Genomic DNA, 16769 nt, shown 5'->3' with positions numbered 1-16769 from the left:
TATATAAGATGACAAGGGTGGAAATACAATTCTCGTTAATGACAGATTACCAAACCATCTACGTAAGTGTTACAAAACAATTTATAAGTAAAGTTTTAAATTAGAAAGAGGATCTGATGTCCCTGATACAGTATAAATACATTAAAGTCAATTGCATTTTCTATATACTAGAAACAATTAGAACAAATATTAAAAATAAATATCATCAGCTGTAATAACAAATATATAGTGCTCAGATTTTAAATCCAACAAAGATTTTTTTTTTTTTTTTAAAATAAAATCTGTTTAATCTTCTATCTCATTGTCTTCTCTGCTTTGCTGGTATAAGGATTTCTTGGGTATATCTTTTTTTCTTTTTTTTTTTTTTTTTTTTTAAATATTAAATTTTATTTTTATATTCCCCCATACAATTGCAAACCCCCCATTCTGAACCCAATCCTTCCCCTCCCGCCCCCCACCCCCCAAAAAGTGTCTCTGGTTCATAGTTTTTTGTTGATTTTGATTTTCACTTTCTTATATTCATTTTCCTGGTCCCTTATTTAAGTTTTCTAGATTCCTGCTATGAGTGAGACCATCCGGTATTTTTCTTTTTCTTTTTGGCTTATTTCGCTGAGCATGATCCCTTCCAGTGCCATCCATGTTGCTGCAAATTGCATGTGTTTATCTTTTTTGAATGCTGAGTAATATTCCATGGTATATATGTACCACATCTTCTTGATCCAGTCATCTATTTTTGGGCATTTGGGTTGTTTCCAAAGCTTAGCTATTGTAAACAGTGCTGCTATAAACATAGGAGTGCAGGTGCTCTTTGGAATTGATGTTTCTGTGTCCTTTGGGTAAATACCTAGGAGTGGAATTGCTGGATCATATGGAAGCTCTATGTTTAGTAGGTCCAGAAATCTCCACACAGCTCTCCATAGTGGTTGGACCAGTTTGCACTCCCACCAACAGTGCAGAAGAGTTCCTTTTTCTCCACATCCTCGCCAACATTTGTTGTTGCTAGTTTTTTTAATATGTGCCATTCTCACTGGTGTGAGATGGTATCTCATGGTAGTTTTGATTTGCATTTCCCTGATTACAAGTGATGTTGAACATTTTTTCATATGTCTGTTGGCCATTTGCATTTCCTCTTCAGAGAAGTTTCTTTTTAGCTCTTCTGCCCATTTTTTGACTGGATTATTTTCTTTTAAATCCAACAAAGATTAACAAGCATTATATACAAGGAGGCTATCTCATGCTCATGAACAGGGACTAATTAATGTAAAGAGGTCAAGTCTCGAAAAGTTGACATAATGCTTTCACAATCAGCATGTGTTATTCTTTCTTTGCTTTGGGGAACTGTAAACTAATTCTAAAATGCATATGGAAGAACAAAATCTTAAGAAGATCTAAGACAAAATGAGACAAAAAATAATAAGATTGGCTCTGCCAGATCCCAAGGCTAACAAAAAGACCATTGTCATTGGCATAACCAGATTCACCAGTGGAGTAAAGTAGGGGGGTCAGAAATCGACTAACAAGGGCCAGGGTGTGATGGGGATGGCATCCCCGGTGAGTGGACAAGAAAAGGTTATTCAGCCCTTAGAGGCTCCGGAAACAGGTGATCCATACAAGAAAAAGAAAAATCTTCTAATAGAAACAATTAACACAAATCAGATTAAATAGTTAAATGTAAGAGACAACTCTGGGACGCAGATGCTGAAATGATCTCAGTGAACAGTCTCCTGGTCCCCAGGCCCTCGGGTGCCTCCTTTCCCTGGGGAACCGGTGAGACCCGCACCCTGCTTCTGACCTGGGGTGATTGGGTGTCATTTCTGTGATAGGCTAATGAACCCCGTTCTCTGTTGATTCTCCCCTCCTGGTTTTCACAGAGCAAACGGCCATATGGAGAAACCCAGATGGCAAGTGATGAAAGGTGAACTCCAGCCAACAGCTAGGAAAAAACAGGCTTTCAGTCCAGAGCTCACAAGGAACCGAATCTTGCCAGCAACCAAGTGAGCCTGGCACCAGTGCTTCTCCAGGTGAGCCTCAAGGGGACAGGTCCAGGCCAGCAACTGCAGGGCAGCGTGGGAAAAGTCTGCACCCATGACCCCTGATGCCTGGATTCTTGACCCACGAAACCGTGAGATAATCAATGTCTAGTGTGTGAAGCCGTTAACTTGGTGGCAATATTTTATGCAGCAATGGATCACCAATTTAAAAAAAAAAATCCCTGCTTAAAAGAAAGTAGAGAATATTTCTAGTTTCAAGACCTTGGGAAAAATTCTTTAATAATATGCGTTTTTAAGAAAAGTATAAATAATGAAGGAAAACACTGACATACTGCTTCCTTTCATATTAGGAACACCTGTGTCTCAAAATCACAAGAGTCACAGTATAAAGACCATGAAAATATAAGCCAAGCTATTCACAGCACATCCAACCACAAAAGGATTAGTATTCATAATATATGAAAAACTTCAATGAATCAGAAAGAAAAGCCCAAAAGAAACAATGGATTAAAGACTGAATACGGGTTTCATTTCACGAAAGAGGTAAGAAACTAGGAAAAGTTAAGACTATTATATATGTGTGTGTGCGTGCACACACAGGTGTGTATATAGTCTATGCCGTTAATAATCAGATAAATGCAAATAAAAACAAAATTGTGACAGTTTCACCCTATCACACAGGGAGATATCCCAAGTCTGAAAACATCAAGTACAGGAGAAAATTTTGAGCAACAGAAACTTTCTCTAATGCTCCGAGTATCAATTTGTATAGGCAATTTGGAAAATAAGAATTTGCATCATCTGGAAGAGTTGAGGATGTAAATATTCTATTAACCCAGCACTTTCAAACCTACATAGATATGCAGGAAGGAGAGTGGGGTGAGGGTGAATGAGAATATTCTGGGCACAAAGAAAGCACAATAAAATGCTTATAAAACTGCATCCTCACACACAAATAAGAATTTTTATGAAAGCAATGCTTGAATTTGTAAAAATTAGAAATATTCCCTAAATACATCAACAAAATAGATGAAGTATGGTATGATCAGATAATGACATATTCATTCATATAGATGTTCTCTAGATGGTCTGATGACATGTTCTATTCATATAGAACGTTGCCATGTTAAAAAGAAGTGATCTCCACCTATAAACATCAGATAAACAAAACATTAGATTAGATAAACAAAACTTTGAGCACAATAAAAGCAAGTTACACAAGAACATATGTCACAGTTACATAAAGTGAAAAAAATATGATACGTTGATAAAGATAGAGACATATATGTTGGAGTGAGGAGAAAAGGAAGGAAACAACAAACAGAGTCCAGGATAGATGTTACTCTAAGATCATTGTGGGGGGGGGTATATGATAATGGAGGATTTAACTATTGTTCATTGCACATTTCTTATGGTGGATGATGGGTTACGCTCATGTTGATGTTATTCATGTAATTTAGACCTTATATGAATTCAGCGTATTGTAGAGTGTGTGAGGATATAACATCTGAATCAAAGTCCCATTTTCAGCCTTAGACAGTTATCAATACCATAGAGGAGGGCTTCCAATTTCCCAGCTACAGGCAGTACATTGATTCAGTCACCATATTAGTGTTGTCCTCTGTATATCCATAATTCCCAGTTTAATAAGGGGGGTGGGGCAGCAGAGCTGGCCTATGCAAGGATCAATACTAGTGGTTTCTAATTTGCACGCAGTGAACCACAGCAAGGGAGTAGACATCAATACCCAAGAAAAACCAAGCCCAGAAAAGGAACCTCTCTCTGAGGGGTATGTGCCCTGTGACCCGAGGTCTATGGCACTGGTTTCCCATGCAGGTGTGGACTCTCTTGCACTGGAAAGCTCAGTTTCCAGCGGGAGGCTCTGGAATTTGCTCCTGAGTCCCTACCTACCACCATGGGAGATAAAGTACTGGAGATTTTAACCCAACTCAAAGAGTATGTGTGTGTATGTGAATTTAATAAAAATATTCTCTGTAGATCACATTATTTTGCTATAATCCCTTGATCTGTATGATGGTAAGATGAGCAATCATTATATATGCAATTTGGATATGTACTTCTGACTGATTTCCTCTGACCCATCATAGCCGTGGAGTAAATGTAACATTCACACATAGTCTTAGGTATACCCAGCTTTTATGCACGGATTATAATAAATGAAACACATTAAAGTAGAGTAAGAACACAATGGTTATAATACAGATGACAATTACAATCTACAAATGAAGCTATGCCAATGTTATGCTCGATGTTACACAAATGGCACTTTTAACAGAGACTAACATCTGGAGTAATAACACCATACTTGGATTCAAAAAGGTCTGTATCTCAATAAAACAGAAATATGATATGCTATAGAAAAACTGAAAACATGGCTTAGAAATGAAGACATTGAAGTTGACATGAGAGTTTGAATAAATTTGATTTTTGAATATGTACATGAGATCAAGCAGTATATCCAAACCAAAATATATAGTGATTTTACATGTTTGTACAATGCAATTAATATATTAAATACTAAAATAGATATTATTAGGCCTATATATCTTAACTATATATGTTGAAATTATCTGAAAATATTTTTAATACCTTCTCATTGGGAAAATGACCTGCCACCAAATGGGTTTGGGCACATATTCATATTCTCTCTCTCTCTCTCTCTCTCTCTCTTTCTCTCTCTCTCTCTCTCTGTGTGTGTGTGTATAAATACATATGTACATATCTACAATCAATATCACTTGAGGATTTGCAGTGATCACAAAGAGGAAATAAGTACCTTTCTATTAATTTTCACACGTGATTTTAGTTGACCCTGGCATCAACTTTGAGACAATTTTACAAATGAGGAGGAAACAGAAATCTAAAACGTAAAAGCTTACCTAAGATATCATAGCTGTATTTACTAACCTAGGAATTCAGTTTTATCTAATTTCAAATCTCATCTAATATAAAAAAGTGTCACAAATATAAAATTTTAAGAGACTGTCCCCTTCAAAGTAAAGAAGAAAATGGGGGTGAATCACAAACAGGACAAGGGAAGAACCCACCGTGCGTGTTGGGAACAGAGAAAAAAACACTTGCCGCTAAGTAAGAGGGAAGTTTGTCTAGTTCTGATGTGTCTGCAACCACGGACCTTGCTTTCCAGGCTCAACAGCAGGGGCGTGTAGCTGTCTGATGCCTAATGCCGGGTGAAAGAGAAAGGAGTAACGATCGAGCGTATGATGCACCCAAGCAAGCTGCTGAGCGCCGGTGAGCCCTGAATTAGCCAGGGGCCCAGGTTAGTGGTTGGATATGAAGAGCAAAATGCACCTATTTTGTTTATATGGGGCCAACTTTTATTAACTGTGCTATTTTGATGTATTCATGTGGGTGTCTCATGAAGCAACTGCATCCCTTCTTGGTTCTATTATGTATTCTTGCAAACAAAGCCTCCTTTAATCATTTTATCAACGATCACATTGAAGCTCGCATTGAAGTAGTACCATATAATTAAAACAGCCATATTTAAAAATTCCAAGCAGCTCAGATCTACAACAAACCATCTTTCGGAGCAAGGTGAGAGGGTAAATGACTCCATAATTAAAACCAGATAAATGCCAACGTAACTGAGGCAGTCATCTTTTACCACCGTGTTCAGGGTTTGGCACATTATTTGCATGGTGCAATTAAGAAGAAGTGTCTTTTGCCTTGTCAGAGAGGGGTACCCAATTTAAGGGGGGATTAGACAGGCTATATTGCCTTTATCTGTGAGGAAAGGCAGGTGCTGGGAGCGGAGCTGACTTCCAGAAGGAGTAACAGAGCACGCCATGGACGGCTCGGGTGCGTGAGCATTTGCTGCATGAAACATGGAAACGGGCATGAAGCTCAAGTGTGGAAACAGCAGAAGACAACATGGGGGAGAACAGCATGTATCTAGGACCTGTGAAACACGGCGTGCCAGCTAACACGGCATGCCAGCTAAACGTGAAAGGAACATGACATTTCATCCCAAAGGCATCAGGGCAACCCTCCTCTCTTCTCCTGCCTGCCTGCCTGGCTTCCTTCCTTCTTCTCTATGGTAAAGACAGATTGTTTCCTAAAGTAAGTCCTATTTAAATATATTTGTGCATCACTGACTTGCTGAGACTATTCACTACCACCTGGGGCAGGCTTCTCTGTACAAGGAGTAGAGTGAGCAGCAGAATAAGGGGGGTGTTTTTTGTTTTGTTTTGTTTTTTCCGTAGAACTGGGGTATAGGCCAGATTGGGGAGGGTGCGAGGATTCACCCGAGACAGAGTGGGGAGCAGAACAGGCAGATCTACTGAAACACTGCTGAGGGGAGCAGCGGGGAGACAGGAGAGGTCTCCTAGGCCACCAGGGAGGCCCAGAATAAGCTATGAATGAGGCCGACTAGACTGGACTACACTGTCCAAGGGGTGAGTCTCACGTGTTTATTCTCTCCCGCCTCCCCTGTACTGACGGCCCGTCTAGCCTCAGGTGGATCAGGCAGGCACAGAAGGGAGAGTGGGGCCTGGATGAAATCATGTGCCACCTTCCTGCTCTCACCGCTGCCGCTGGTCGGCGCACACCAGTCAGGCCCCGCTCACACTGTTCTCCTCAGGGCACCCCTCGGGATTTCCTTGTTAGAAGCATGTGGGGGTGGCTGAGTGAGTGGGCTGGGGAGAGATCAGGGCCAGTTGATGAGTTCTGTCTGCTATTCTCCCTGCATGGATGCACTAGGGCGCCATAATCAAAGTCCAAGAACAGGTGGGAAATGTACCTGACCTCACCAACTGTAAGTCCCTCACCTGATGAACCCCCATTCCTCATGAGCGCCCTGTGGGGGAGGAATCTCTGTTTCCTAGGGAAGAGAACACTTCGGGGTGCCTGTCCGTGAGTAAGCACCACCTGGCAAGTCCCTGCGCTCCTCTCCTGGATGAATTTCTACTCATTTGGAAGCCTCGAGGGCCTCCATTCCTCACAAGGCGGGGTCACAGTCAGCTGCTCTCGTGCTCTTGTCTGAAGCCAGTAAGCGCCCTGACAGCAAATCCAAAAGGTCTGGCAAATGACGGGATTGATCGATGAATTATAAACCCAATCAAAATTCCTTCATGAAGTCATATTCCCTGAAGAGAAAATATGGGCTTCCAACATATCTGTAAACTAGACACATGTAGAGTTGTGAGTGTTATGATGTCACACACGAATACCTTCTGGGTCATTCTGTAGCACATATGAAGTAACTCATGATAGATTCCTCTCCCTCTTTCAGAAAGGTCTACATTGTGCCACACCTGGACTTTCCCCACTTAGAATGTCTCAGGTAACCTGTAAGAACCTTCTTGTTAGTGAGAACATGAGTGAAGATCTTAACGGTGCGGGGTGGGAGGTGAGGGAGAAAGTGTGCACAGGTGCTTGGTAGAGAGAGCTCTTACCATTGAATCAGTTGGGGTGATGTATGTAGAAAAGTGAAATAGAGGGAGACCCAGATAGAGACATGGCGCTAGTGCAGGAAACAGAAGCCAGGGCTGCGTGTCACTGAGGGAGCAAGTTGAGTGGCTGCTATGGTGGGACCGGGTGTCATCTTCAACTTGTCCCAGATTCCCCGACTTCTGCCTTCTCACTTCCAAACAAAATCCTAACAGTTACCCAGATACCTAAGGAAGAGAGGACTATTACAAAATTACCCGAGCCATAGCCAAGTTGCTTTTAATGTATTTATTAACAGAAGAGCTTTATTATACATATAGTTCCAATAACCGAGTTGATAATCTTCAGTCAGTTTTCTTTGCTACTGACTGAGCAGGTGTGGGGAAAAAGGCTTAACAAGGACAGAACCCACCACGGCTTGGAAGTGTTGGCTGAACCTATCTTCTGGAAATAGAATCAATTAAACATGTATATGTTCTTTGGACTAAATAAAACATAAGCTCATATAAAGTATAGCTCAAGCATCTGCAAGTTAGAGGACACTAGAATCTGCTGTTTCAAATTCTAATCATCCTTTTTGCAAAAACTCACCATTTAGTTCTTAGTTGCCTTCACAATTCATTTTAGATACATTAGTAGACATGGTTTGGTCAACAATTACATCACCAGTAAATAGCCCGCATAGTCAATTCCTTGGTATATTTTAGAATGCCAGGTGCCCTTACCTCTGGAACTGGTGTCAGAACATATTGCCTCCTCTTTGCAATTTTTTCCTTAAGTGAATCAGCAGAAATTTTTTTCTAATAGCGACCAGAATTAATCAAGCCAATCAATTAGAATGATTTAAAATCACCGTTCATGTTTACTCATTACAGATAATTGAATGTGCTAGAAGCTATCTATTAAGGTGGTCTAGGATCACTGACGATGGACCAAAAAGTTCTGATAAATGAAATCTATGGAAAGTAAACTGCAGCGGGGAGGGGCAGCACCCCTACACAAGGGAAAGTGTTAACACAATCAGTGTGGAGTCTTCTCTGAAGACATGCGAGGGCACTGGCAGGTGTCTGCCACGCTGGGGAGTCTTGACAGCTCATCCTTGTTGGCATGTATTCATTAATTCTCTGGAAAGAAAGCCAATCGCGTGCCCAATTTGGGGTCTAGGTCTAGTGTCTGTATCCTGTCATCTCCTTAAAACTCGTGCCCCCGTAGGTTTCTATAAATTAAAGCACGTTCAGAGATTGATCTTCCTTCTCCTGAACAGACTGTCCTGTCTTCTCTCCTCTCTGGCATTTTCATGACCATAAACTCAACTCCAGAATCATGTTTTTCCCTTTCATTCCAAGTGACATTTCAGACTTTTGAAAACTAGATTATTACCACCACAGCTACATTACTTTTGTCAGCAAAATGCAGTCATGCTGTCAAGATTTCAATTTAATAAAGACTTTAGATCTAATTAGACCCACATCTGGAGAAGTCAATGAAGATAAGAATTTATTTCAGAGAGGACATCTTGTAACTGCTGCCTTCACAAGCATCACATAATGAATATCACTCATTTATTTTCAAGGTGATAAAAAGAAGAGCAGAGGCTACCGGGATAGTTCCAAGAGCAGCACCCTAAGACCGCAGGACCTGGACATGCCAGCGTCAGTCCCCTTCGATACCCAGGTTACACTAACCTGGGGGCCCCGGGGGAACAGACACTTGTACACCTGAAGGCCCTGTCACCATGCAAAGCATTCTCCAGGGCATTGCAAATGGTCTCCCCACTCCAGCAAACTCCCCCGGGGTGAGTACAGAGACCGGGAAATTTACCTGCAGGGCCACTTGGGGGTGAAGCCGAGAACTCATCCCTTGCTTTGCTGCAATGACAGGGCCCTGTGCTGTTCCCATAGTCACTCCCAGAATGACTCTTTCTCCCTCCCCCGCCTCGGCCCGGCCCCTCCCCTCTCCCTCCAGGGCTGCAAGCCCTGCCTGTGAGCCTGGTTCTGCATAACGTTAAAAGCAAGGCCCGGGTGGCTCCGCTCTCCTGGCGGGACCCACACGCATTTGTAATTCTTACCTTGACTTGATCAGACTTAATACTCCTGCCAACCAGAGCCGTTTGATTTGATCTGATCGGAGACCACACATCCCAGGAGCCAAAAGCAAACACTGGCAGTCTGACCCGTAATGGAAATAGTGTTATCGTCCGTGTAGCAATTTTACATGCTGGCTGATAACCCTGAGCTAGAAAGAACAATCTTCCTCGAGAAGAAGAGTACAGATGCAGGTCTTCCGTCTTCCTACCCACCTGTACGAATACAAGAATGATTTTCCTTCATTTCCACAGTGTAGAGAAAACAGTGACAGCTGTGGAAGGCAGGAAGGGGGGTTTCTGTTTGGGGGGGGGGTGTCAGTGGGCTACACTCACTCTAATGGAAGAGAAAGCATGACAGGCAAGTTGGGGTAGCGGGAATGTAACGCATCCAGGGCTTTATCACTCTGGAGGCACATTTTGACATAATAACAAACTACTGAGAAAGAACCACTTTTATCTAGGTCAGAGTGACAGACTCCCGGGTGCTAGAGAGCTGGGCGGACGCGTGGTTTGAACCATCAGGGAAGACAGCAGCCCCGATTCTCAAGTCCACGCTGCCTCCCAGTCTTTGATCATCCACTATTTTGCAATTACTCCACTGGCTGATCACGGCCTAGCGTTTTGATTTCAGAGATGACCAAGATAAAACACACCCCATTTTATGACGGCTACACTTCTAATAAGATGCAGATGGTAAAGGAAACAGATGCCTCTGACATCATCTCCCGTTTGCCTTCAACTTCTGCAGACACTGGCGGTCTGTGCACTCTTTCAAAGGGATGCAAGAGAAGTCAGGCAATTTTCCAATTCTGTTTCCAGTCCAAAAAAAAAAAAAAAAAAACCCCTCGCAGCAGCGGCCCAGCTTGCTTTAGTCATCCAGTGATAATTCCACAAAAAGAAATTTGATTCTAAGTCTGTGTCAAGCTTTGGTGCAAAATTAATCACCATGGGGAAAAAAAAAATCCCCACAAATATCAAGAGTTTAGCAATTAGTAAGTGCTGACTGTTTTTGCAAGACAGTGACAGAAACGACAGGACAGGAGGAGCGTGACAGGGAGCAGCTGCGGCTTCAAGGAGGACAAGAGTTTTAACAGGGAAGCAGCAAAAATGCTCCATGTGCCCCTGGCTCCCAGATTCTTCAGAGACTACAGCCTTCTCAGTAAAAAACTTGCAGGAGAGCTTTTTTGGGGCACTGATTCTGACCTCAAAAAAAGAAAAAAAAATCATTCTGTATTCCCATTTCTATTTCCCAGATGAAATCCTGGTGTTCTGATAGGCGCTTGCACCATTTCCCCAGAGACGGCACCGGGCATTGCACACACTAGTGTTTATATGGGCGTGTAAGGTGAGTGTGTCAGACGTCCTTGTCAAACAGATAAGGGACTTCAGCAGTCAATCTTAAAAACAAGAGTTGCGTGAGGGAAGCCGCAACCAAGGCCTACAGCAGTGTTTGAGGTTGAGACAGAAGAGCAGTGACAGATAAAGGCAGGTTAAGAGGAGAACCTTCCCGAATGTCCCTTCTCCCCAGACCCCCCCGTGATAGAACTTCACCAACGCTCTGGAGCAGAAATATTTTTGCAGAAAAAATTTCAGAAGCAAAAGCGAGGATCATGGTAACATAAAAATAAATCCTGCTAGCCCAAACATGGTACCTATTTTTAAAATAATCTCTGTGCAAGTAACACGCTGCGCACACACATACACACACACACAATCACACACGCCGTACAAGAATAAACAAACACTTCTAATCCATAGCCACAAATTGGGTGGGAACGCGTTAGTGCAAATTTCTGCCGACCTGCAGCATTTAGCCCCTAAACTTTGGATACCCCAGACGATCCATGAGCGTCCAGCAAATGTTTTCGATCAGTTTAATTTCCTCTCTAGGCAAGTTCTGTCTCCAAACATTAGTGCTCGTTGGTGATATTTCCCCTTCGTAGGGAAGATAGAAAAGGTTCGTGGAGGTGGCAAACAATATTTGGTTTAAACTAGCAGGAGATAAAGGAATTCCAAGAAAGGCAAAAATCCTTTCAGTGGTTTTCTGAGGAAAATGCACAATATCTTCAAACTTGATCAGCTGGTAGCTGGTGGGCCTTAAGTCTGCGTTTATTCTCAGGGCGGCTGCTGTGTTTGCCAGCCACAAATGCGACAGCAGGGAGACTGCGTTGGACCTGGAGTTGGACAGTTCTTTCCTCAACGACTCGTACTCAACAGCGTAGCCGGAGTGGATGCTGCATCTGCCTTTACCTCCCTCTATTTTAAACAATTTACCTAAGTGCTCCGGTACATTCTTCAGAGAGTAAAGACTCGGCTTACTACCGTACAGCATTGAATAAACCCACGCCCGAGGGTCCCTCACTACGTATAACGCCCTCGTGGAGGCTCCTAAAACTTCTTGGAAAAAATGAAGCTTTAAAGTCCAGCTCCCACTGCTTAGGCTGAGCACAGGCCGGGCGCTGGGGTAGAAGACCAGGTGCCTCCTCAAAGCCCTAATGTATTCAGCATCTCTGTCAAAGGCGCCTTTCATCCGACTTCTCTGTTCGGGCAAAGACTCTCTCCTTTTCAGTTTTCTTTTCTTGTCCTTATTCGCTGCAAAATACTGCGCCAGCTTTCCCCTGCTGGGTTCGTGCAGGTGGATGTTCTGCAAGTGCAGCTTCGTGTCCTGGACCAGAGACTGCAGCCAGCCCCGGAGCAGGCGGAACCGCGCGCCGTGGACATCCGAGGCTCGCCACTCGCAGGCGTCCACAAACGAGCCCAACTCCAGCTCCGTCTCCGGGATATCGATGTAGGCCGTGGGCACCCTGATGTACAGAAAGTCGCTGCTGTTGAAGAAAAGCTGTTTGAGAATTTCAGCTCCCGACCCCGGAAGGGAGGCGATGACAACATCAGGAAGGTCAAGGTGGCGGCCCTCGGGGGACGGAGCCTGGGCGCCGGCCCCGGCCTCTGCCCTCGTCCACTGGGCACAGATGGGCTGGGTGCACGTGGTCCACACGTCCAGCAGCTCGATGAACCACAGGGCGATCACGAGGATCAGTATCCAGCGCATCATCTTCTTAAAAGAAAGGTAAAAGCGCCACTGACAGGTCAAAATCACCAAGCTGATGCACAGAATCAACCCCACCGCTATATTAAATTTAAATCCGAAGGGGAAGATAACGCTGTCGCGCCTCACGGGCTTCACGACGGCTTGAGTGCCCACCCCGAACCGGGTTATTTGGCCCTGATCGGCCACACTGGCAAAGCCACCGAATCCCAGGTAATCGAATCTCGCCTTGAGGCTGGGGTAGTCTGTTACCATGGAAACGATGTGCTCAGTGTTATTGACATGAAGAGAAATCTGGAGGCCGGCGTGGGAGTTATCAATGAATCTGCAGCCGGAAACATTGACATAGGGCCCGTAGAAGACATACGCGATCCTCGTGACGGTGGCTTCCACCTGGAAGGTGACGTTCACAAACTGAGTCCACCGTTTCTTAAACTCCGCAGCCTGCTCTGCCTCCTGGATGCTGGCCACGGGGCTGCTGCCGTGCTGATCGAACCAGAACATCTTGTAGTGCGCGTCCCACACGTCCATCATGGCCCCGTTGTACCGGCCCATGAACTTGTACGGGATGTACTTAAAGTCAATGTCCAGATTATGAAAGAAGGCACTGACAGACTTGATCGGGGAATCCTCTTGCCGCTCCACGTGATCAACCACCAGCAGCGTCTGGGAATTCAGGAGAAGCAACGCACGATACACACTCTTCAGTTTCATGGCCGAGGAATAGGCAGACACGGCTTCCCCACTCACGAACAGCGTGTCCCCGTGCTGCGAGGCGGCCACGATCTCCCCCGCGGCATCACCCACCTCCTCCCCGGTCCACTTGAGCCACTGTGCACACTCTCCCAGCTGGCCCTCCCAGGGCCGGTTGCACTGGCTCGTGGGTGACGGCGCGAAGACCAGCACGTTGTTCAGGTGGCTCAGCTTAGGTCCGTACAGAGCTTCGGACACAAACACTTGCCCGTTGGGGGCAAACGTGAATGAGTTCTGATCTGGGTGTTCGTGGCCTGGGTTAAAGCTCCGCCACCCGTCCACCCAGGAGTAGGGCTGGAAGTGAACTATGTCATACACAGCGCGCCCCCCCAGCTTCCCAGATTTAAAAGACACAAAGGTATTGGTCTGCGTATTCGGCAGCCCTGCCCCGTAAGTGACCACACCCCAGTTCGGGAACACGTGCATTTTGGCAGTACCGTGGTCGGGAGGCGGTTGCGGGGTGAGCTGGGGGTCGTACCAGATGTACTCGGTGTGCAGGGTGCTCCACCGCTGCGCCGTGGAGGGGACCATGGGTCCGTCCTTGGGCCGATGTTTCCTGATTTGCTGAGCCAGCCAGTTCCCCGCGCCGCTCTTCAAGACGAACTTGTCCAGAAAGACTAACTGGCTCTCCGGGCCGTAGAACCAGTTGTAATTGGAATCTGCGATCCCCACGGTTCTCTGGAAGCCCGGGAGGAGGGTGGCATAATAGAACCAAAAGTGCATTTTTAGCCAGTTGTTATCCAAGTTGTTGATGTTAAAATGGCGCTGGGCCAGAAAAACATACTGCGTGACCGACTTGGCCGTGTAGCTCCCGTAGGCCACGCCTTCATCCAGAGAGCCATCCACCACGTGGTTCAGCAGAAACATGGTCTTCTCCATCACGTCCACCACGGCCTGCTTCCACGCGTTCACCTGCGAGCCTTTGCCGGCCCCGGCCACCAGGGCCCCCGTGAGCAAGGCCAGCATGTTCGTCGCTTGGTGATTATGAAGCAGCTGTTTGCCCCACGAGCGGACTTTGGAATACTCGTACATTTCCTCCGTGACGAGCCATATTTTTTCCAGGTATCTCTGTCTGCGGGGATTATCTAACAAGTTATATAAAAAGTCAAAGGCAGTGGCAAAACCCGTCAAGGAGTGGCCGACGGGCACCTCGTCCCCCGGCGCGTTCTCCACCAGCCAGTCTTTGTAGCCGGCCATCCTGTCCATATACTCCAAGACAAATTCGAAGGCCACTCTGTCTTCTGGGCATAACAGACAGTACAGCGCTAACGGAGGCAGATTGTTGCCATAGATTTCATTCCACTTGGCAGCAAAGTCAGCATGCCTGGGTGGAGGTAGGTAGTACGTGGGGTTGGACAGCATGACTGTCACTGCACTTCTGATCGCTCGGAAAAGTTGCAAATGGCTCGTGCGAGCCTTGTGTCTCATTGCTTGGATCTCTCCGGCGTCAAAATATAAACTCGGATGAAGCGTACTTCTCGGAAGCTTGGGATGGGGCCTGAAATCTTGCACTTGCTGTGTCTTAAACGGATCCATATCATCTGTGAAAACCGCCCAGTCAGAGTAATTGCTCACAGATTCCTCAAAAGTCGAGAAAGCAAACACCGTTAATGTTAAAAATAAGGAATGTCCTGTGAACATCAGCGCCATGGCCCATGGGAGCGCCCGTCCTTAGGCAGACATGTCAAACACAGTGCTCAGCGAGGGTTCCATCTAGTTGGTAGAAAACATGCAGTTAAGGCCTTGATGAAACAAAGACAATAAATCATACATGTGCCGCCGCGTAGCTGACATCCGGCTCCTGCAAAGCAGGCCCAGTGGCCGAGAGCGAGAACGCACGCGGCCCTGTGTGTCCCTGACACGGTTGCTCGCAATGAAACTTCAAGGAGTGTTAAAACCTGCAAAGGGCCGAAGTCACAGTAAACAGGGATCTAGACAAGCACGCTGCATCTGGCATGGACTTCCTTTACATACATTTATCTAAGAGGATGAGTCAAAGTAAAAAAGAAAAAAAAAAAAGAAAAAGAAAAAAGATAAAAGATAAAGCACTCCAGGATGCAAATCAACAATCATTCCTAGAACAGGAAACCGGGGTGGGTGACAAAATAGCCATCAGGATGCAGGCTGTGCCCGCCCGGAGACGCTGAGGACGCCGGGGCGCTGCTGGCGTGGCCTTGCTTGTCATCCCTCTCAACTTTTCAGACTTCTCGCTTGGAGAATTGTGTCTTCTTCCGGCTCGGGGAGGAAAAGCTCCTCAACAAGTGTTCAGTGGTTCTAAAAAGAAACCAGCATCCCTGCCCGCATGTCCAATCTGTCTTTCCAGGCTTACTTGCTCACGGCCTGGCGAGACCCGGGTCGGCTGTCACGGGCTTCACCTGTCCAGCCAGCACCATCCAGCCTCCTCGGCCATCCAGGCCCGGCTGGTCCCCTGAAGCAGCAGCCACCGGCTGGGAAGGAAAACTCCCCTTTCACCACGCGTGAGTGCCGGCTCTTTTCTGTTCCTTTCCCAGGACACTCCTGTCTGGGGGGGGCGGGAGGGGGACAACACAAAGACATTCTCTGAGGTCGGGGTGCGCACACACCTGATGCCTTAATTCCCCAGCATCTCTTGATCCCCACGGGACCAGCCCATCTAACCTGTTATTAAGAATCACCTAAGTGAGCTCAAGGGATTGTCCCCCCGCCCGCGCCTCCGCTGTACTTTTAAAAGCATGCATTAAATGCAGCAGCGCGTGCTGACAGAGGACAAGCACCCCAAGAGAGACCCCGACAGAGTCTACACCCCAGCCGGGGCTGGCTCGGGCATCAGGCGATGCTGCTGCGCAGAGGCTGCTCCGCTGCTCCGGCCGCAGAGGACTCGGGAGGCGGCAAAGGCCCTTAATGGGGCCCGGCGGGGCCGGCTGGCCCGGGTCAGAGGTAGGGGAGCCCCTGAATCCCCAGCCCAGACTCTTGGGGGCCGCCGGCCGCGCGCACCTGGGCCCGGCCCGCGGCCGGCAGGGGGCGCCCGCGCCGCACTCGGGCCCCGCCGGGCCGGCGCCGCCACCAAGTTTCCGTCCCGGACGGTCTCCCCGCGGCGCCCCGGAGTTCCCCGCGCCCCGCCTGTTGCGCGTCCCGGCCGCGCCCCGCACGGGCGCCCCCCGCGCCCCGCCCCGGCCGCAGCGCGGGCTCGGGGGCGGGACACCCCCAACGGCCCGTGCGCTTACCTGTGGCGGGTCCGCGCGGGGCGCCCCGGCCGCGCCGGGCCGCGGGGCGCGCGCAGAGTTGGGGGGCGCCGTCTGCGCCCCGAGCCCGGCCGCGCCGCCCTCCGGCCCCGCGCCCCGTCCTGCGCCCGGCGCGCCCCGGCTGCGGCCCCGCGCCCGGCCCCGGCCCCGGCCCGCGGACACGCCCGCCCTCGGGGCGCCGCACGCGGAGGCAGCCGGGCGCGCAGCGCCGAGAGCCGAGGAGCCCGGTCCGGTCCGGCCCG

The 16769-nt window shown here is 47.3% G+C and overlaps 1 protein-coding gene and 1 long non-coding RNA gene across 2 annotated transcripts; one reads left to right on the top strand and one right to left on the bottom strand.

The window, feature by feature from the left end:
* The first annotated feature begins 1874 nt into the window (after positions 1-1874).
* On the top strand, positions 1875-5221 carry LOC119242988 (uncharacterized). Its single transcript, XR_005124601.1, has 3 exons — positions 1875-2021; positions 2342-2534; positions 5158-5221. It is a non-coding gene; the product is annotated as an uncharacterized LOC119242988 (long non-coding RNA).
* On the bottom strand, positions 4554-16547 carry DSEL (dermatan sulfate epimerase like). The gene is made up of 3 exons (XM_037508424.2): positions 16510-16547; positions 15636-15827; positions 4554-15019 (listed from the first exon to the last, which is right to left on the bottom strand). Exon 3 carries the CDS (start codon positions 14954-14956, stop codon positions 11318-11320), a length of 3639 nt encoding a protein of 1212 aa, XP_037364321.1. The 5' UTR covers positions 14957-15019; positions 15636-15827; positions 16510-16547; the 3' UTR covers positions 4554-11317.
* Positions 16548-16769: the final 222 nt, after the last annotated feature.

The sequence above is a fragment of the Talpa occidentalis genome, unplaced genomic scaffold (genome assembly GCF_014898055.3).
Source record: "Talpa occidentalis isolate TD23 unplaced genomic scaffold, MPIMG_talOcc4v2.1 talOcc4.13, whole genome shotgun sequence".
In the NCBI taxonomy this organism is placed as follows: Eukaryota; Metazoa; Chordata; class Mammalia; order Eulipotyphla; family Talpidae; genus Talpa; species Talpa occidentalis.
Note: the sequence above shows the minus strand (reverse complement) of the source record. Positions and strands in the feature narration are given on the sequence as shown.

What these genes read in the sequence shown, in the direction of transcription:
- DSEL (XM_037508424.2), bottom strand. Translation starts at nt 14,956, where the DNA reads ATGGCGCTGATGTTCACAGGACATTCCTTATTTTTAACATTAACGGTG.